The sequence below is a fragment of the Pezoporus flaviventris genome, unplaced genomic scaffold (genome assembly GCF_033815535.1).
Source record: "Pezoporus flaviventris isolate CSIRO_AGI_PZ_B2104156 unplaced genomic scaffold, CSIRO_AGI_Pfla_v1 ptg000015l, whole genome shotgun sequence".
In the NCBI taxonomy this organism is placed as follows: Eukaryota; Metazoa; Chordata; class Aves; order Psittaciformes; family Psittacidae; genus Pezoporus; species Pezoporus flaviventris.
In genome coordinates, this window is record NW_026892563.1 from 7,243,384 (window position 1) to 7,266,321 (window position 22,938).

General features: G+C 41.1%; 1 protein-coding gene across 24 annotated transcripts in view; it reads right to left on the bottom strand.

The window, feature by feature from the left end:
• Positions 1-5,840: 5,840 nt before the first annotated feature.
• Positions 5,841-22,938, bottom strand: part of DMD (dystrophin) — a 1,205,254-nt gene continuing 1,188,156 nt past the window's right edge. For 16 of the 24 annotated variants that reach the window (XM_061453346.1, XM_061453349.1, XM_061453344.1 and 13 more), the window contains 2 exons: positions 19,643-19,735; positions 5,841-6,687 (listed from right to left, as the gene is read on the bottom strand). In XM_061453346.1, the coding sequence (XP_061309330.1) occupies positions 6,590-6,687; positions 19,643-19,735 (191 nt within the window). In that variant the 3' untranslated portion in view covers positions 5,841-6,589. Of the gene's footprint in view, positions 6,688-9,264; positions 12,462-12,659; positions 12,692-19,642; positions 19,736-22,938 lie in introns of those variants that run through there. The other 8 variants (XM_061453345.1, XM_061453340.1, XM_061453348.1 and 5 more) reach the window with 3 other exon arrangements.

A 22,938-nucleotide genomic window follows, 5' to 3' on the forward strand; every position in this document is an offset into this window, starting at 1 on the left:
TTACCAGCGCTGTTCCCAGGCTGAAAGTCAAAACACAGCGCTGCACCAGCTACTAGGAAGGAGAAAAATTGACTGCTACTGCTAAACCCAGGACAGGTTCCAACTTGGTTTTTGCTAGCACAAGGCTTCAATCGTTGTCCAGCTCCTGGCCCTTGGCAGCAACCCCCAGTTAACACAATGCAGTCAGCCCCAAGTGGACCCCGCCTATAGTTTTATTGGTGTGCTCTACCTGCCTGCGGATAGAGTACACCCCTTCTTAAGAATCCTGACTGATAAAGAAACAGATTCGAAATCCCTGAGTTCAGACAAAGCACAATCGAGGCACAGTAACGGTAACCTAAGCCCGTATTGTTTTATTAGTTGCAGTCCTGAGTGGAATTATCTAACATATGGAGAGAGCGAGAGAGAAGGAAAAAGAACTAAAAAAGAAGAGGTTAGAAACAGAAATAGTCACCACTCTGGATCCTGCAGCATCCCATGGATCTGTTGATGGTCCTCAGCAGCTGGTGGTGGGTGCACATACGAGTTCTTCAGTGGCACTCTTTTATAGCTGCAATTTTGCTGAGTCATTCCATGTGAGCCATTTTATGCCAATCAGTCACCTTTGTCTGCACTGGTCTCGAGCGGAGGGAGTGCGTGATGGGCAGGGCTGCACTGGGTATGCCCTGGTGGAGGTCCTCCTGCAGCAGGGGCTGAGCTGCAGGACACTGTCAGTAGCTGAAAGATGTCAGGGAAGCTGAGAGGGAGCTGGACTCTAGGAAGGACAGGTCAGGCAGATGGGGAGGGTGAGTAGTTATGTCAGTGATAGGCTGAAGAGTACAGAACTCTTTCTGGGGACAGGTGACGAGCCAACAGCTTGTGGGTCAGGGTCAAAGGGAGAACAGTGATAGGGGATATTACTGCAGGGATCTGTTACAGGCTGCCTGATCAGGGCAACTCTGTGAATGAAGCACTCTATAGACAGGAGTAGCCTCAGGCTCACAGGCTGTTGTCCTCATGGGGAACTTCAACCATCCTTATATCCGTTGGAGGGACGGTACAGCCTGGCACAAGCAATCCAGGAGGTTCCTTGAGTGTGGGGAAGAGAACTTCCTCTTGCAAGTAACAGAGGAGCCAACAAGGAGAGGTGCCATGCTTGACCTCATGCTAACATCAGGGAGGGGCTGTTTGGGAATGTGATGCTCCAGGGCAGCCTTGGCTGTAGGATTGAGTTCGAGATCCTGAGGACAGTGAGAAGAGTGTGCAGCAAGCTCACTGCCCTGGACTTCAAGAGAGCAGACTTCGGCCTCTTCAGGAACTCGCTTAGTAGGGTTCTATGGGATATAGCCCTAGAGGGCAGGGAAGCCCAAGACTGATGGTTGCTATTCAAGAAGCACCTGCTACAAGTTCAGGAGTGTTGTGTCCCACCTAGAAGGAAGTGCAGCAGGAGTGCCGGGAGACCTTCTTGGGTAGATAAGGAGCTGCTGAGGAATCCCAGAGGGACAAAAGACGCTTATAAAAGGTGGAAGCAAGGATAGGCGGCCTGGGAAGAATACAGGGATGTTGTCTAGAAAGCTAGGGACCAGATCAGAAAAGCTGAGGTCCAGTTAGAGTTAAATCTAACAAGGGATGTGAAAGGCAACAGGAAGGGCTTCTATAGGTATGTAGCAAACAAAAGCAGACTAGGGACAATGTGGGCCCTCTCTGGAAGCTATCAGGAGAACTGGCTACCCTGGATTTGGAGAAGGCTGAGGTTCTCAATGACTTCTTTGCCTCAGTCTTCACTGGCAAATGCTCTGACCACACCATGCAAGTCTTAGAAGGCAGATGCAAGGACCATGAGAATGAAGACCTTAGGCCTACTGTAGGAGAGGATCAGGTTTGAGGCCATCTTAAGAACCTGGATGTGCACAAGTCCATGGGACCTGATGAAATCCAGCCATGTGTCCTGAGGGAGTTGGCGGATCAAGGAATGCTAAGGCACATGAAAAACAATGAGGTGGCTGGTGACAGCCAACATGGCTTTGCTAAGGGGAAATCATACCTGTCTAATTTGGTGGCCTTCTGTGATGGTGCTACAGAACTGAAGCACAGGGGCAAAGCAGTTGATGTTATCTACCTGGACTTGTGAAAAGTATTTGACGCTATCCTGCATGTGGACAAGGTTCGACAATGTCCTGCACTGTCCTTGTCTCTAAACTGGAGAGACATCAATTTGATGGATGGACCGCTTGGTGGATAAAGAGTTGGCTGGAAGTCCGCATGCAAAGAGTTGTGGTCAATGACTCAATGTCCAATTGGAGACCAGTAACGAGTTGTGTCCCTCAGGGATCGGTGTTGGGACCGGTCTTGTTCAACATCTTTGTTACTGACATGGACAGTGGGATTGAGTGCACCCTCAGCAAGTTTGCCGATGACACCAAGCTGTGTGGTTCGGTTGATACGCTGGAGGGAAGGAATGCCATCCAGAGGGACCTTGACATGCTTGCAATGTGGGCTGATGCCAACCTTATGAAGTTTAACCAAGCCAAGTGCAAGGTCCTCCACCTGGGTTGGGTCAATCCCAGGTACAGCTACAGATTGGGCAGAGAAGAGATTCAAAGCAGCCCTAGAGAGAAGGACTTGGGGGTGTTGGTCGATGAGAAACTGAACATGAGCTGGCAGTGTGCGCTCACTGCCTGTAAGATCTGCAGTACTCAGGGTAGCAGCTGTTCACATGCATTCAGAGAATCACAGAATGATTTGGGCTGGAAGGTACCTTAAAGATCATGTAGTTCCAAACCCCCTGCCATGGGCAGGGATACCTTCTCCTAGACCAGGTTGCTCAAAGCTTCATCCAACCTGGTCTTGAACACTGGCCTCACCACCCTCACAGTAAAGAATTATTTCCTAATACCTAATCTAAATCTGCCCTCTTTCACCTGAAAGCCATCCCCGCTTGTCCTGTCATTACACGCCCTTGTAAAATGTCCCTCTCGAGACTTCTTGTAGGCTCCTTTTAGGTAGTGGAAGACTCCTCTGTGTGGGTCTCCCCACATTGTGCCAACCCATCTAGCACTGATTGGTGTGAAGCTTGTGAGAGGTAACAGCCTGTAATGTACTATCTGCAGGATCAGGATTTGGATTTGCCTGTTGCTTCATGGACGTGAGTCGGGTCGAGTTTGTGTGGTTTTGCTTTCCCTGCCCCTTCCAGTGCATTGAAGGGAGGAGGTAGCATGCAACCACTCGTCTGCCTTTTGTGACATTCCAGTTCATGTAAGTATTTAATAAGACCATCCACAAGCCATATCCTTCTGACTCATGGCCATGCTTCAGACCCAACAGTTCTCTTTCTTGTGCAGTCCCTCCAGCATTAGCAACAGGGAGAAAGCTATCCTCCCCTCTTGCTTAATTGAATTAAATAAGAGTCTTCTTGTCACTGCTGGCTGCTATGCTTTATGGATTGTGTAATCTTCAAGGGAGACTTCAATACATCAAGGCACACAGTGATTCATTTATGTGGGCGTGAATGCAGAGTAACAAGTCTGGGAGAATAGATGTGGGATGTATAGTTATTTCCTCAGGTGAATGAAATGAGGAAATTCCCACCTCCTCCCTCACTGTATTACCAAAATCATAGACAAACACACGCTGGTTTTGCTGCCTTATTATTATTTTTCATTATATTATTTCTACCACCAAAAGCTAGCTCAAAGATAGCATCATGACACAACTGCGTGGAGTCTGGGTATCAAAACCTATGCATGTTTCTCAGATATGAGACAGGACGTGTGCAATCAACATCTCTGATGGAAACACTTCCCAAAGGCCCAGAGAACTGGTGTTTTTTAGCATTATGCCTAGTGGCAAGGAAACCATCAAGTGCTGGACTGATCAGCATAGATGAATCTGATCTGAGGCTGCCTGACAAGGCAGAAAGTGTGGGACTGGTAAGTTCCAAAAAGCTTGGAGAGCATAAAAATGGGATGTTCACAATTTAACCAGGGAAGAAAACGCCACAGCAGGGAGAGTTGGTTTTCCAGCCAAACCCGAGTGCTAGCATTGGCACTCTGCCTGCTAGGAAGGTGGCCAAGGCACTGAGACACTGGCAGTATGGGGTGCAGTGTGCACACCGAAGGCAAGGACTGCCAGAGAGGAGATGGTTGGTTGTCTGCTGAACCTCAGTAAAAAACATTGCACCTTGTATACCATAATTGCGTGCTTTATTGATATACACAGTAAAGCAGTATATAATACAATAGTAAGGCATATATTTGGTGAAATTTGGTATGTTGTGAAAAAAATGCAGTAAAACAGAATTTTATAAAAATAATTAGTAAATGTTACAGTGTTGGTGTTAAAACACAATATATTATGATATCCAAGTAATAAACCAGTACTGAGTAACAATGAAATAACATGCCATACGGTATTTATGTATTCAACTACACTGATTATGTTTTACAGTTTAATACTCTGCCATTATAAGGAATATGAAATAATTCCCGTTATGCTTAAAAAAGCAGCGATAAAGCTTTCAGCTTCTTAAATATTTTTTGACAGACTCACTCCAAAACTAAGATCTAGAAAGTAAAACAAACAAAACAAAACCCTGATGAAAACAACCGTGCAATCCATTTTTCCTCCATTTTCTCTTGAAGAGAAGGTTTAACGTATAAGGGTGGAAAAAAAAAGAAGAAACCCATCTCTTTCTCACATTTCAATTTAAACCTTCTGATAAAAAAGGACCATGAGAAATACTGAGGGTTTCTATTGTAATAAAGTGTTAAAAAAGCTCTTTATTAGGAAAGCAGAGGTTTTGGGGGGGAATTGTACTTATACTTTGTAAATGGTTATCACTGTTGGTATTATTTAAAACAATGAGACCTGGTCACACAATGGACATATGGTGATGATGTAACATTATCTGTACGTAATCGTCAGGAACACCACAAAACCAAAGTGAGGTAGAAATAGCATGACTAGCCATGTTCAATGTTAACTAGCATTCTAAATAAAATCTTTCCCAAGTTTAATTACACTTCATCCAAGAAGAGGTAACAGATTTTTTTACTCTTGCAATATAGAGTCAGATGATGTGTTTCTACATATTCTAAGATAAAATTAAAAGCTGGTTAAGAGAATGAAGTGGTAAAGCTTTTGCTGACAGCACCTCATACTGGAACCTACCTCTCATGAGCTGCAGTCAAGCTGGCTTATCTGTTTGCTATCAGTTCCTCTCTTTCTCACATTGCTGTTAGTTGTGTGGGGTTACTTGTAGAGAGAAATGTGGAAGGAGAAAGGACCAGGGCATTTTTATTGGTGATAAGTATCTCATGGAGCAGTGTGGCTACCTTTACCTGATCATGTGTGCACAAGAACAGCAGTAACTCTTCTACAGCCTTTCCTGAAGGACACTTGCAGCATTACAGCTCCTTGGGACTCACTGCTGTAGCAGGTTGAGACACATGTGGAAAGCTCTGGTTTTATTTTCCAGAGGACTGAGGAGCTTCATGCTCATTAACAGCACCAGGAGCTGGACAAGCAATGTTGCTCTGTGAATTACCTACTTGTGCTTCGAGTCAGAAGCTGATCCCACAGGGGGTCAGGAGGAACTTCTATCTCCCTTTCTTCTCTCCTCTGCAGCAAAGGTGATGATGCCACCTGTGAGGGAAGACCTGTGCCCAGCTCCTGCTGAAGCAGTAGCAGCCAGTGGGGTGCCAGACACCAGGGTCCAAAGGTTTAATCTGGTAAGGCAATTTCTACTTTCCTTTACTAATAGCATTCAGGAATTTAGTCAGCAGAGAAAACGCTGGCACATAAGATGGTCATTAAATTCTCTCCTTCTGGGCTGTCTGTTTTTTGTTGATTTTCTGTTGTTTTTTTTCCCCTAGGTTTTTTGTTGTTTTTTTTTTTTTTTTTTTTCATTTTCTGTCATGTAATGTGCTCTTTCATGTAATTATTGCAAACTAGCTGTGTAATTCATGTAATCCTTAATTTTACTGGCAAGAGGCAACAACTACCTTCACTGGAAGTTCAGGAGCTTCTTTTTTTTTAAGCCAGCCCTAGTCAGACAAAACCAATGAGAAATGTAAGTAAATATAAGTTGGCCATTTTGGTGTTGCTGCAGGAAATACTGTTTTTCCTTTTTATTTTTGCTAGGCAAGGAAAAGAACACAGGACATGAAACTCTGATGTAGTTACAGAGCTGAAATGAAACTGAACAAATGCACTGCCTCAGTAATTTTTTTGTGTGTTTTTTTTAAAGGGGGTTTCTATAAACATTTTTATAAAGCACACTTTAGTTTACAATCTTTCATTATAACTGTTATAAATTTTTTTAAACAACCCGAAATGCGTTCCATATAAAGAAATGGCAAGTTATTTAGCTATCAAGATTTTACATGTTGTTTTCTTGTAATTTTTGTACAATTGCATAGACGTGTAAAACTTGCCATTGTTAACAAAACAGTAACAGACTTAGGAAACTACTGAAATCTACAGTATAGTACCACTACCCTTCACAAAAATATAGATTTGTTTTCTTGTAAACTCTTACAGTCTAATCCTCTTTGTAGTATGAATATTATAAAAACCATGCGGGATGCCTGAAGTCGTAAAACACATCTTGCTATTCTAACACCTTGTTGTCAGTCATCACTGTCACTAAGGTTTCCATTGCTCTTCCCAAGTCGTCTGCCATGTGGAAAAGGCTTCCTACATTGTGGCCTGAAAAAGAAAGTCAAAGAGGACATTAAAGGAAGACAATACAGCAGTATGTTGGTAGGAATGAATGTTTTACTAGAGAGGCTGAGCACAGATCCATCACTTGCTGCCATTCCCAGGAATACACTGGATGAGTCCAATATTTTGTCCTTAGCAAAAGTTGCTGGTTTTGCAGAACACTTAGCAATACTAGCTTGAATGGCTATGGTAAACTATGCTGACCATAAGCCAGTGTGTTTGTGTTCCAAAAAACCCCGCCCTGCAGTGACGAAGCTTCATTGTTACGAATGTTCACCAAAAGGAAGGATTAAATCCATCAACATCACAGAAAAGTTTCTGACTGGTGCTGCAAGTGTTTGACCATTCAAAGTCTATCAAGGAGAGAAACAGAAACAAACAGATCAGCAGTAATTAACTAAATCATTAAACCCAAGAGGTCCCAGCAGGATACCTGCACAGACACTAAAATGTTGAGGGCTGCAGCTCATTCAATCATTTTTAAAATATTCTTTGCTTCTCAAACAGCAGTTCAGCACAAAGATGCCAGTTATCAAGTAATGTACTATACAGTGGTTCACTTGCACATTTCTCCTCACCTGTAAAGAGTAAGGTCCTATCACCATAGCCCATTGTCCTCCTACATAGAAGTGATAAACAACCACAGACCACAATTCTGGAGCTGAAACCTGTAACAACTTCTCACACTCATATCTGCTGAAAATGTAAAGGAAAGGTAGCAGGGCTCATCAGCAGTAAGAAACGGCTTTATCACAATGAAAAACTAAGCAGACTTGAAGGCAGAGAGATTATATTTCCAAAAGTTGCTATTTTAGGCCCTTGGCAAATGCTGTGCGGTCTCCAGCTGCTGTTCAGAAGAGTGTCGTTTCCCCCCCCCCCCCCCCCCAAAAGTCTTGTGGCAAGATTTGCAGCCCTCTATGTCTCAAATACCCTCTAGCATCTCAACACAGAGACATCATGGTCTATACAGCTGAACCAAATCTGGAATCTCCCTACCAAAAAAATACATGACAGATCTAGGCACTCTACAAGATGAGCAACCACGGACCAAGTGTTCAAGATTTCTTGCAAGGACAAGCAGGAATGAGCAGACAGAAGGTCTTTAAAGAAGCAGAAGGAAATTATACTCCACACAGCATATAATTGTATTACTGAACTCATCACCACAGGCTGATGTTGAGGCCAAACACATAAATGACTTAAAAAACAAATTAGAAAATAATCACTGAAGAAAGATTTTAGATGCAAAGAAGTGCACGTGACCTCCAACTTAAGAAGTTTCTAAGCCATACATTGCCAGCAACAGGGAAAGTACGACACAATAAAACTACATGCTGCTATGGCCTGAGGGGTTTGATTTACTCCCTGAAAATATAGGTTTGGAAAAAAAAATGGGGTTTACAATGCCATCTGCCCACAACTCTGCTTCCCAGGAATGCTTTGCATTAGCCTGGATGACAGCCCCTCGCCACAGTCCTTCTGAAAGGAGCAACCAAATGAATAAAGGACGTGAATAAAGTATGCAGACACACCGTTCATGAACTCCCTATCTGTAATGCATCGAAGCCTGACTGTTACTAGTGCCTACCTACAAAGAGAGTGTCGTCCTGACACAACTGTCTTCTCTAACAACAGGAGTGAACCTTCCTTGTGGAGCAAATCAAACTCACAATCCCCTTCCAAATATTCATAAATTATGGTAGTCATGCACTGCTGATATTTCTGCAGAACATAGGACCTTGGAGTAACATTAGTTAATATTCATCAGCATATATGGAATTGAAAAAAAGTGACCTGAGGAATATCCAGAGTATTTTTCTGGAGAACTACTATCACCTTTTACATTCAAATACTACTCGACAAGCAGCCTCAATAGCGACCTGCGCTGTGCATGGTAATAATTGCCAGATATCAATACAAAGAAATACTTGGTTCTAATCTGGTGACAGTTTGCTAATTGTACTAATGCACAGTGAAACAGATGCATCAAACTTCAATTTCATCCATAAATCATTAAGGTATAGATATCCTATAAGTCATAAGCAAAAGCTTCTAATTTGCTCATCAGCACATCAAGTAACAGTGCCTGCCAAGTTTTGGACAAAACACAGTTTACTTTAAAGTAAATGTATGCTACCACATTTATTTCAGATGTAAAGGATAATCTTTCTTATTTACACCATGCAGGCTAAGATCAATCCAGCAAATTACACCATGGAAAGTGAAAATTTGAAGAAGCTATATGAAAACAAGACCCTATTTTTATGGGAGATGCTTATGTAAACAGAATTGTAACTGTCACCGGTTTGATCTACTTACCTGAAACTCTGACATGGCTCAGGTACATCTGTAGCATGTGCCATCACAGCTTTACCAATAACACTGATATAACTGCAGTGACTGCAGCATCCTGTCTCTACAAACCACTTTCAAGAAATCTCTGGGCTTTAAATATTCTTCTGTTTCCAGTTCAGCAACCCAGAGATATGAGACAGAACAGTCAGGAGAGTTGTAACTGGCTAGCTAGCTCTGAGAGACACTGCTGCCATGGTCTCTTATTCAGGTTTGTGGCAATCTGCTGCTTCTAGAAACAATGATGGGACTCCGGGGCTCTTCTGAGGCTCTACCCACCACTCATTCCCAGCTCAGAAAGAGTGATAGCCCTTCCGCGGGGTTACAGCAAACTGCTAAACCCCATCTTTAGAAAAAATCAGTATTTGTGAATACTGTTTTGTACTGTCAGATACAGAGCTGTAAGGGTAACAAAGGCAAGCTGGTTTTATAGAAAGAGGCTAGGCGTAGAAAGAATAACTGCAATCAAAAATGTAGAAAAAAAGTCTCTCAGAAGTATCCCACAGTAGGTACAAACTGCTAAATTGTTCAGGTAAACAAAACACAGGCCAAGAAGATCTTCTGCATCCAGGGATCACCAGGTATTTTAATCCATAAAAATTACAGGAAAGTCTGTTAGTCTTTTTCTCTTTTCTCTGTTAATTGCTGCCATATTTTTGCAATAACCATGGTTCAAATCCGACCTCTCTCCACAGAAGCTGCACAGAGGCATGCTGGGGTGATTAAGGAGACACAACTCCCTCCACACCACCCATGCTACTTCTCTAGCACAGGTCTTAATTTTCTCTGCAGAAAACCTGAACAATTGTGTATCTTCTCCTGAGCCATTCTACTTTACAGCTCAGAGCATGACGATAAACATCTGCTGACTGTAGTTTATGTTAATAGCTGGACTGTAAAGTGCAACAGCTTGTTGACAGTAGTCTTTGGGACAATTGTGGGATGGAGGATGCCAGAAGAGAGGGCAGTGCAACAGTGCTCCAGCCACTCAGCTGGTGAACATATGACATGATGTACTGGTACTGTATGTGCAATGAATGCCCCCTTTTCTATAGTGCCTGTTACCTAAATAATGGCTCAGATGTACTCGCTGGTTTTATATAGCTCTATTTATTCTGTTGAATACTGCTCACTTGCCCTCTCTAAGACTGAAACACAGGACACTGACATTTTTGATTAACAAGCAAATGAGAAAAATACTTTCCTAAAATCACTTGGAAAAATATAAATCATAGCTGTACACTCATTATTATTCATATTGTTAAAGTAATGCCACTGAAGAAGGTATCAATTCTGTTTTGTTTTGTTTTTTTAAAAACATTAAAGCTGAAAAAGTTTTCTCCATGCTTAAGGCACTGAAAGGTTAAGAGAAGCTACTGTATAATAAAAAAAATAGCACACACTTTGAAATACAGCAATAAAGCTCAAAGTGGACATGGACAGTATTAACTTAGACTTATAAAATGGAGGGACTATTAACACAGGTATGTTTGCTTTGAAGAAGCACCTATTTCTGCAGACACTAACTACATCACTTCTAGTCACATGCAGAGTGATGTGTTTCACATCTGCTGAATTTGCTTTAGAGGCTCTACTGGAATTAAGGCCCTTGGGTGACGGCACAGGAACGGAATGACAATCTTATACTACAGCTTGTCAGAGAAATAAATGTAAAGCATTCAGACTTGAAAGAATGGACAGAAAGTAAATTAATAAACCCAAACACAATGCAGTGCCTTTTTTTGTAGCAGATTTCTAACCCTTCCCTGTCAAGAGAAAAAATCCTTCCTGCTGGTAACTTGGATTTTGATTTCCTTATTCATATTGAATAATGCTACAAAATCCATGGGATTACACATGAAAACAACACCTAATGTGAGTAATGGGATCAAAACCTGGCAGGGTGGGTTTAAAACAGCATGATCTGCTTTTGTGCAAATGGAGTTGTACATAAAGCAAAAATTGTTCTATACCTTAGCTCATACACTTCATAATCAGATGGAGAATGGCGTTTTATATTCAGCTCTGCAAGTTACCAAGCCCCTTCTGGAACCATCAGTGATAAGTACAGCTGGAGAGTGGTGAGTGATTCACTGAAGTCAACTTTTTTAGGATTAAACTGCTGGAATCTGATCAGGCAAGGCATGTACATTTTCCTATCTGTTTGTTTATTATTTTTCATTAATTGTATCAAGTATGCATTCAGCAGCAGAAGCTTTTTCTGAGTAATATGCATAAATCTGAATGAAGATACTAGAAATCAACAACCTGCTTTGCTGAGCTGGAGAACAATTCTCTGGCCGTATGAGCCAAGAATATGTAGGGCTGAAAATTAAATAATTTCCATTAAATTTGTGGACTGGTGCAGTTCTGCAAATGACATCCCAAGCACCCTATTTTTGATCCATATGAGAGAGGACCTGCCATTTGAGGACAGACTTAACCACACCGAGGCTCTCATACCTAGAAGTGTCTGGACCTGTGCCAGTTCCTACAGCCAATGCAGAGAACCACTATATTTCAAGGTACCACACTGGAACAAATCCTGGCTTACCCAGGGCAGCCTGTCAGTGACTGGGGGTTCACAGCAGCACTGCCAAAAACCCCAGGGCAGTGTGCTTCCATGAGCCCCACTCTCTGCACCAGCAGAAGTTTGCAGACCGGGTTACCCTTCAATTTCTGCCTCATCCACACTGAACATCATCTGTGCAGGAAAGGTCATTTCACAGCTACTTGCAACTGCACTCAGGCAGCCTCTGAATATTTCATCTTTAATAATAATTTTCACTAGGAATTCAGCTTTCAAACCTTGTACCTGGTTGGCAAGTGAAGAGCAGCTTCACAGAGGAAAAAATCAAGGCTCTCTGGAAATACTTTCAAAGGTACTATGACAACAGCGCAAAACGTTTTCCTCCATTAACAAGCAGTGAAGTATAAATTCTAGAATCTATTTTGCAGCAAACCAACCGTGTCCAAAGTGCACAGTGAAAACCATCGCCCATTTGCATTGCCAAATACAATACTGTGGAGCTGGTGAATGTTAGTAGCATTCTTCATATATATATACCAGGAAATTAAAACACCTGAATCTCTTATACCTCTCAACTCTCACTGCTCTAAAGAAAAAGAGAAAAAACTGTTTAGTAACTGCAGATGATGGTTGGTATATTGGCACATGTATGTACATACAATTGTGAATATGTAAGCAGGACAAGAGATATGGGTCTCCCTGTTCTGCTTACATACAAGAGCAACAGAACACAAGTCAATGACTGCAGCATAGCTGCTTACCACATTTATCATACAGAGGTTTAATTTTAATGTACTGTTTTCTCCTCCCCATTCCTGAGTTTCCACCTCTGGGAGGATGTAGGAAAATGCAGGTCAGTGAGCTGCCACTGTCCCCACTGAAAGTTGAGAGGTACGCTACTGTAAGAGCACACATGGGGAACGCACTCGGCAAATACCAAACCCAAAGCAAAAGAAAACCACCCCCACCCTTCATCAAACCCAAGCAAACCCGTGCTGCCGTCACACTCATGCTGAACACAGAAAGCAAGCTGTGACAAACAGAAGCCATGGCAGTGAGCTTGCATCTCACTAACCTCTCTCACTGGCTTTCCAGGGGCATTTCTTCCTTTAGGAACAGAGAGAGGAAGTGGAAAAAAAATCAGAAAAGAAAGGGAAAAAACCACATGTGAATATATATTTTACACTGTAAGAGACATTTCCATTCCCACTTAGGAATTTAATATAAAATAACTGCATTCCTGCTTTACACGAAGACTGAAAGTGTACTGAAATCCAGTAATGATTCTGACGTGATTTATTCAAGCACAATTCTGTAATCTGTGACTTGGTTTTAATGTAGCAAAAACACTTGAGAAAACTTGAGTACTTCTACTGATCAGTGGCAAAATGATGTTTCTCCAATGTCAAATTAATTAATCCACACATTTGAAGTTTTATTATGGCCTACATACATATATACAGGTATACATCTACACATACGCATACACACATTTTCCACCTAAAGCTGCACAGTGGGAACATAACATGCTCACATTAAAGATAAATACATTCCATAAGGTGTTTGCAACAAACTGATCTGCAAGCACTGTAAAACTGGAGAACAGAATGAAAAAGGGAGAAAAAAAAATTAAGGGGGAAAAAAAGGGAAAAGATCTCATCACTTTCAAGTTGCACTACTAAAATGGAGGAGTCCTTAATGGGCTGAGCTGAAAAGATGTTCTTAAGGAGCCTTCACAGAAGCCAAACTTGAATCATACTGATTCTTCCCAAACACTTACCATAGCATATTTGTTTTTAACAAAAGAAAGCCAGGTGTCAGTCAACAGTGGAGACACCTCTTCCTTTCCCTCCACTTCCACAGCTGGTGATAAAACACTCGCTGTCTAGAGAAGCAGCGTCCCACTGCCACTGGCCCATTACTGCCAGCACCAACACTGCTCGACTTGCAGTCTTCAGTGAAAAAGTTACTGATCAAGAAAGAGGATGCTCTTTGACCCAGAGTTGTTGTAAATGATGTAATTGTAAATGAAGTATGGGACAATGTGGAAAGATACAGACACAAACAGGAGAACACATGGCCAGTAACCTAATTGCTGTTGAGTTTTTTTCTAGGTATGGCAGCCTGCAGGAGAAGGGAAGGAAGACAACAAATAGCTTTGCAGGTATTTTACAAGGAGCAGAACAAGGGTCAGCATCACAGCAAAGCTGAGCAGGGGTGGTAAAGGAGAGGAGGACAGGGCGGAGGAAGTGAATGGCATCACTGACCACCACAGGTCACAGCCACTGCTCAGCTGCAAACGATAGGCAATGGAAACAGCTGGGGCAGCCTCTGAAGGACCTGGACATCAAAGGTTATGATTTATTGAAAGAAGAAGTTTTATTCCCTTCCTTCCCCTCTTGCTCCCCACAGTAGTATGCTTGCTATTAGAAATGACCATAGAACCACAGAATGGTTAGGGCTGGAAGGGACCTTAAAGATCACCTAATTCTAACTCCCTGCCATGGTCAGAGACACCTTCTGCTAGACCAGGTTGCTCATAGCCTCGGCCAACCTGTACTTGAACACTGCCAGGGATGGGGCATAATAGGTTTACAGTCATGCTTTGCAGGTGGGTTTTTATTCTGCTAAGGGGAGCCTCAATTCAGGTTGTCTATACCACATGTGCTAGTGGTGCACAGAGGTACCAGGGTGAGCTTGATGGCCCAGAGGTGTCACTTCAGTTCTAAGAACTTCACCTTGCAGGCCTGCCTAACTCTCTTGGATTTATATGAGCACTTACGCAACCTGTGACCTCCTTTGGTGATTTATCAGGAGCCATGAACTCCCTACAAAATGCCTCCCAGGACGGAAGATGAGAAGCTCTCACAAATACAAATCATGTAACAAAATCCTTGAAAATGAAGATATAAAATCCATTGCACACTTTGGTCTTCTTCTGAGGTACAGCCTCAGGGTTTAGGTGAGTAGGTGGTCTAACTAAGGCCTCCAGAAACTGCAGCATGATATAGTGAGGTGTTCAAGAGTCCCGGGGCACGAATGAGATGCAGCAGAGGACAGTTAATTTTGAGTCAAGAAAAGAGAAGGAACTGCCTACACGCAAAATACTGGATCCTTTTGGAGGTCTTAAAAAATACCTACCTGTCTCCACAAGCGCCTAAGACTAAGACTGCAGCTACACTGTGTCTAATTTAAATATCTAAGAGACAGACTGGATTCTGTTTGAAAATTAATGTATTTAAAGGTAACTGGGATAGCTCTGCACAACACAAAACAGCTGATGAGAAAAGTCTGTGGTGAGTAATCAGCCCTAGAATTTGTTAACTGCAACAAAGAGTAGCACTACTACAGTAAGCTGATTTCTTTTAGAGGGAGATTAAAAAGGGTTTTACGGATTTTACTCTATTTTCTTCTTTGCATATGAATGAATGTGTGTCTCTAGGTTTTACGGCAAGGAGTATGGTTTCACATAAATTGCAGAGGAAGAAGATTGTCTGTATTGCCATGGTTCTGAAACTTATATTCTAGAAGGCATCAAAATACTGATACACAATCCACAGGTGCCTAATCATCTATTATTACTGCTCAAATCAAGATTTCCTGCCCTTACAAAATAGCAGTCTTTCTTGCTTTTTCTGTTTTGGAAATCTACGTGACATTGTATCACAGGCAAAGGTACACAGAGAGTGATCGAATCAAACCTGAAATCAGAGGCATTGATAGAAATTTCATCTATGCAGATTCATAGAATCACAGAATGGTTTGGGTTGGAAGGTACCTTAAAGATCACCTAGTTCCAACCCCTCTGCCAGGAGCAGGGACAGCTTCCATCAGACCAGGTTGCTCAAAGACCCATACAACCTGGCCTTGAACACTTCGAGGAATAGGGCAGCCAAACTTCTCTGGGCTGTAATTTCATAGCACAAGACAACAACTGTATCAAGCAATACTATGTTAAATAATAACGGTGAGTACTGATCCCTCTCCAAGTGTTTTCATGTTATGTATGTCATGGCCTCTCAACTCTTTTGAGCCATTGGGGTCACATTTCTAACCACTTCTTAGCTCCCACTTCCTTATTATCCACCATCAAGGGCCTGCATTGAAGGCCTGAGAAGTTCTCTCATCAACTTTAGTTAGCTCAGGAACTCTTGTCTTTAAATTCCTCTCTGAGCTCCATTCATAGAAAGCATCTGCCACAAAACAGTAACTGCAAAGCACAGTGTGGTCTGCCATGAGATCCACCTGAAGCAGTGCAACTTGTTTGCTCTCAGTGCTGCAGAAGAGATGGATTTGGCCTTAAAAATACTGGCCTGCCAATCTTACTTTCTAACTGTGAACCAATTCCCTGGAGATTTAGAAGCTTGGGCACAAAGACAGCGTGAAAATGTTTTCCTCTGTGGCCCATTATCAAGCAGGGTCAAACAAACTTGAGGTGGTATTTAATGGTAGATTTCCACTAAATGTCAGACCTCTGGCTTTGACATCTGTTTTGAGTTAGCACAGCAGCTGTTTGAAGCAGCTGCAGCAGTTGTGAATTTGCTGGGAGCAGCAAAGTAAAAGAGGACTGCATGGGAAGCCTTTCAGATTAAAAGGAAAGAAAAATTCCTTAAGGACAGCAATCATCAGGTATTCAGCAGAATTTCCCTTTCCAGAAAGGAAACAGCTTTCAGCACCAGCAGTCAGCTATGCAAGGAACACGGACGTCCTTTGCTCCTTATGCCAAGAACTGTCAAAAGGTTAAGCTGAGAAACCCTATGAAAGGTATATAGTCACACAAGTTATTGCATCAGAGATCTGGTTGTGAAGGTCTATAACATGATTTGTTTAACATATGCTTCTCTAAAATGCATTCAAAATGATGCTGTGAAGCCTTGGTGCCCTTTTAAAAACAACTCTATGTAGGAAAAGCTTGGAAAATGTCATAATCAAACCAAATCTATCTCCAGGTAAGTGGCAATTAATTACTACTACACTTTACTGCTTTGTTTCAGAAGTCCAAAATAAGAGCTACTACTTGCTTTAGAAAATTATTTCCCAAGCTGAGCAAATCTTACTCTTCAGATACTATTGCTGGTATTTAAACTAAATAGTTTTGTTTTAAATTTGTGTCCTGTGATGTTCAACTATGCATCTGAGCATCCATGCACCAAAATTCAGTCCTTTTCTGTCTTCACTGCTTATTCAGCTCTAAACTTTCCTCAGGAACCAAAGCCTTCAGCGTCTAGTTTACTCTTGTCATACCATTCTGCATTCCTCCAAACTGTTGTTAACCTAAGAGCAATAGAATACCCAGAATCATGTCCCTGATTCAAAAGGCCTATCACTCCCTATTCTGTGACATGCTGGAGCTGGACATTTAACTTGAAATTTGACATGCTTATGTTTACAGGCCACAAAGGAAACCTACATTTAATGTTCTGCCAGTAACTTCCCAGGCCTTTTAATATATCCCTAGATTTCCTCAATTGATTCCATGTGTAAATTTCAGGTTATTTGTATGGATGTTTGTCCCTTCCTGTATTTCATTTTGTTATTCTCAGTTTCAGTCTAGACAGGTTTTGATGAGTGCCCTCTGTCCTCTGCAGCTCTTCTGGAACTGTATCGTCTATGAATATCATAGTAGATTTTTTCTACAATATTAGTATAGAAATAAACAAATCTACTTCTAGTATTAGTCAATCTTTGGCATTTAATCCACCTTCCACCTTCCTTCTAGTTTTAATTTCTAAAGCCAATATATATCACATGTGGTGCCACCTTATCCAAGTAGTTCTTATTCACCTTTTAAATAATATTTCATAGGCTCCTGCATCAACAACACACTTCTTAATGCGAGACTGAGATAACTGAGTTTTCTTGCATCTGACAATTTTTTAACTCTTCTTAGTAAGGATGAATGTAAGAAAATGTATTCTTTTCAGATCTGTTGCCATCACTTGTTTGGGCTTACACTTGTGAAGGCCAATGTCATCCCGGGGTGTATTAGAAGGGGGGTGGTTAGTAGGTCGAGAGAGGTCCTCCTTCCCCTCTACTCTGCCCTGGTGAGACCGCATCTGGAATATTGTGTCCAGTTCTGGGCCCCTCAGTTCAAGAAGGACAGGGACCTGCTGGAGAGAGTCCAGCGCAGGGCATCGAAGATGATTAAGGGAGTGGAGCATCTCCCTTATGAGGAAAGACTGAGGGAGCTGGGTCTCTATAGTTTGGAGAAGAGGAGACTGAGGGGTGACCTTATAAGTGTCTATAAATATATAAAGGGGGAGTGTCACGAGGATGGAGCCAGGCTCTACTCAGTGGCAAACTATGATAGGACAAGGGGTAATGGGTACAAACTGGAACACAAGAGGTTCCACTTAAACTTGAGAAGAAACTTCTTCTCAGTGAGGGTGACGGAACACTGGAACAGGCTGCCCAGGGAGGTTGTGGAGTCTCCTTCCCTGGAGACATTCAAAACCCGCCTGGACACATTCCTGTGTAACATTATCTAGGTGTTCCTGCTCCAGCAGGGGGATTGGACTAGTTGATCTTTTGAGGTCCCTTCCAATCTCTAGCATACTGTGATACTGTGATAGCTTAATTTATGGAATTAAAATATTAACTGATATATGTAGTATTTCAAATACCTCATTATTATTTCATAAATTGCTCCTATTTTACTTAAAACTAAGCTCTTTTTAAAAAAAGAAACTGTCATTGTCATCATGATTATGAATTAGATACCACATTTAGTGAATATTTTAACACATGTATCTACATCTAGACACATGCGATTACGCAAGATCACCTTAATACAACATATTTACATAAATGATGGTCACTGATAACAAAGCACTGTCTGTTGCAACCTTGTGTACACAGCAACTTCAAAAAGAAGTCAGTTTTTATCTATATACTAATGTTTGAAAGATTTTACATCTCTTGTCTCTGATAACAAATATCTAGGCAAACACGACTTTTGAATGTAATGCTGAGGTGGAGATGAATGTAGTTAAGAATATACTGTATCAGATTTTCTTCAATAACATCTTTCTAAATGATCCTATCTTTTGATCTTTAGCATGGGATCTTACGCAGTTTATACTGCCGCCTTCTTTCTCACTCACAGATGGTGCCTGGTGAGAGCTGAGCTTGCTTTGAGATCAAAGGATGAAGAACACTTCACTGAAAGTCTAGCATAATGTTTAATGCATTTATCTACTAAAGATGTACAACTGAGTGATGTGTGACTGTGGTAAAGTCTCTGCCCCTACTGAAATCCACCTAACAGGTATCAATAGACACTGGGATTTTCTTCTGCCAAGAGATTTATCTGTGAGCCTTCTTTCAAAGCAACAGGTAGTATCCCAAAGTTACCACCTCCTGCTGAGAATCTAAACCATTTTTCCTGAGCAGAGTATTTCCTCTGGGCTCAGAAAAGACCTTCTTAAATGAAAAAAGGTTGAACAAATAAAACCTTGTAATACAAATGCTTATCTTTGGCAAACAACAGGAATAAGCAAAATGGAAACACTGAAAGAAATGCTGTATCTGTAGGACAACTGCAGCCTACACTGCACAAAAAAGCAGCCCACTTGTTTTAACTCCACCACTCTGAACTACGAATCTAGAGTGCTACAAGGTCTACAAGGTCACATCACTGACTCAGAACTTAATTATTTCAAACACCATTCTTCTTGGAGAAAGGTAAAAACAGAAGAAAAATGTGCTAAGACAGGTTTTAAAAATAAGTCATTGAGGAGAGTATCTGAAAAGGAGAAAAGCTGTGAGAAAATGAACATGGCAAAAAGGAAGAGAAGAAAATTCTCAGGAAGAAAGAATCTCAGACAGACATTGTTTCATTCATGTATCTAGCAAGGGCTACCTGTGGAGGTAGCTTAAGGTAAAGGAGAAGCAGGCTGCTTCTCACTCTAAACCAGGTTTCTCTATAGCTATTGTTAAAACAAAAACAAAGAACAGCAAAAAAACCTGAAACCAAAATACAATCCCCCTGAAAAGATCAAGGAACAGAAAGCACTTTTATCTTCTTCCCTCTCATCTGCCACAGGCAGCAGCGCTCACCTCTGGAGCTGGGGAAGGAGTTGTTCAGCTGCTCCATCACTTCCTCCAAACCTGTGCTTGTGTCCTGGGGAGGGCTGAGCAACTCATCCTCACCTGGAAAGCAAACCCACACCACTGTATAAGAGCCTCTATAAAACCATTTGCTAACAGCTTGCTGCTGCATATGTCCTTCATGAAGCTAAGGCTGTTCACTTGAACACATTTTATGCTTAGTATGCAGTCAAGATTTTTAAAGGTGGATTTTGTTGACTATTATGTTTTTTTTTAAGGATCTAAGTGAAATTAAACAATGTGTTTTAAACAACTAGCACTGACTTTTAATTTGTAAAAGGGGACTTAAGAAAAAATTCACTCTAGTAAAAGAAGTGGGGTAAAATGTCTGCTAGGAACATTTTGTTCCATAAATGACACTCATTTCAGCTTCTCTTATTCTATTAATGGAAAAAGAAATTGCTGTTGTGAGTGCTGCTATTGAGCAGCTTTCTAATAGTGCTGGATTCATGTTAGCACTGCTTTGCCTAAGCTACGTAAATCAGTAGAAACCCAGATTCTCATCTGCATCAGTATTAATATTTCTGACAGTTTAATTGCATCAGATTGGTGCTCCAAGAACATTCAATTGTACTGTAAAATGGTTTAGCAGCAGTTTAATAAAGCAAAATACATTTCTCCCACTGAATAATTTCTATAACCTGATTATAGGGCAGCAGCTTAATGGGAAATTCAATACATTTTATTTTTACTGGGTTTTTTTTTTTTTTGGTCATAGTTTCAGATAACTAAAATCCATATGTTGATTTTACTGTAGACCCTAGCCTCCAGTACAAATAAAGTATCTGAAAAAAGATGTAAAGGATATAATTTGAGTGAGTTTCTCCTTTTTTACTAGTTTTCTTTTATTCCTAATAAAACACAAAAGCAATTTTTCCTTCTGTAATAACCATGTGAGGTACATCTTCATTTTGAAAATGACATTCTAGAATGTCTTGCCCTACTAAACTTGAGCGATAAATTGCCTGATTTTCTTTTAGCATTTACATTCTTTAAACATTGAGGTGCTCAATACTAGCAGAAAGCCTACTGAAAGAGATGATAAAGGAACACTTCAGGACTGCATACACTTCCTACTTAGGCTTAGCATCAGCCTCATGTTAGGGCCAGGAGTTTCACAAGAGTTATTACTGACCCAGAGTAATTTTTTCCCACTCCAGTACAAAAAGTAAGGTTTCTCCAAGAAGCTCTGAATTCACATAAGTGATGGTCTTCATATCAGCTTCTTTTATTCCATAAATCATCTAAAAATAGCTGCTGAGACTGCTTTCAGCTTTTGACTGGTGCTGGGCTCACACAAATCAAAAAAACTCCCACTATGAGTTACTTCTGCATCAAGTGTTGTACTGATAGAGGTGCCTTAGCAGAAGTAATGTCCTTCCAGCCTCGGCTGGGTGTTAAGATAGAGACCCAAAAGTGAGATCTTGCTACTTCTACCCAGGCTGAGGACCTTTATCAGAATGACTGCAGGAAGCCATCTGGCCCTAAAGATTGAAAGAAGAGGTCTGTGGTTCTGCTGTCATGCTCCGGAAGAACTGAGGACATGTACTGATTTTCAAATGTTCTGGTAAGCACCAACAGAACGTGAACTGTGCTGACCCTTAACACTGCTGTATCCTTTACTTAAAATGCATTATTTTTATTTTTTTCTTATATGGATGATTTTTCTGAGCATTTTTTTTTTTGTACGTGAGAAAATAAGGCGTCAGCTGAGCAATCTGACAAATGTAAAGACACCTTCAGACCTCAACTACCTCTCTTTATGTAAAAGAGTCTTCCCCATTTGTGTTTCTACAAAAGACTTGGAGAAATGGGGGGCTCAAATATTCTTGTGGTACCTGAACAAATTACAGTTCAGGAAAGCCTCTTGTTCTTCACATGCCCCAGAGAACCTCCTCTGCTGCTACATGACTGAGGGAGAAATGCCAAAGTTCAGGACCTTTCCATTAGGACTCTGTGAGAAGAAAAGCAAAACTTTTCCACATGCCCAGTTGTATTTCAGGTTATCACGGGATAAACTTTTCTATTTGTAAATTAGGATCTGAGTGGGTTGCTGCTTTTACCAAATGGCTGGAAACACTGCTGGTTTCTGTCACAGAAATCTCTCCCTGAGAAAGCAGGGAGGCAGAGAAGCATGGTGGATCTACATTCAAAGAAAAAGTTCAACGATATCCTCTTAAAAAGAAAAATATATAAAAGCTACCACTAAATTACCTGATTGCCTGAGAGACCTAGAGATCCTCAGTATCTTCTTGGAAATTATGACTCCCTCATTATTGGGCACATGCTCGCTGCATGGGAACACTGTTTACAACACCACTCTAGCTCCTTCACAATTCAAGAATATTTTCAGTCACACTTCAGAAAACTCTCAGACTGGCAAGTAAAGCTTTCTAGTGTGAAAGGAGACTTGACAAACTGAATTAGTTGTGGTTTGTTAGCTCAGTTAGCAATTCTTTTTAGAAGCTCTACTCCATGCTGCCAACAGTGTTGCTTTGCCGAGTCTCAACACAATCATACTGATAATAATTCAACAACTTACTGTCCTTCTGCATATTGGCTCAATCAAACAAAGAAGCCCATGTCATGTCTAAATGTTTGCTTTTAAAAAGTTTTAGCAGTTTATATGATTGTATGCATGTTAATTAATTCTAGTCTCACAAGTTAAATGGGAAAAATTTTATACTGAGTCAAATGAAACAAAATACATTATATTTTCTCATAATAAAGTATACAATTCAAAACTACAGGACTTCTAATAAGATGAATGGAAACTAGTTTCTTCCTATCTTTTCTTGTGTATTTTGATTAATTTATTTTATGAGATAAAATTCATGACATTTCTTCAGAAAGCTGATGCAAATTACTCCGATACATGATGTCTACTCTGTGTATGCTGTACATAGCAAAATTACTCTCTTGTCATACTGTTAAAGAAAGATGCAAATGAAATTGTTGTTACCTGTGATTGTTCTCTCACCCCAGGATTTAACTTAAGCATTCCTAAAGGTACAATTCGTTTCACTTTTTTATTTTGTGTTGTAGGGTGTACAGATCCCATCTTGTTTGATACTGGCACAGGCTGACATTACTGCCTATGCTCAGGATGAAAGAAAAAGGCCACGACCAAGCTGCATCTCCCACCATGATGGCACTTCAGACACAGCAGCATGTCCCCTCCCGTTCAATTTCTCACTGTCACCGATTCTCTCAGAACCACAGCAAAGCTTTCACGTAAGCCTCTC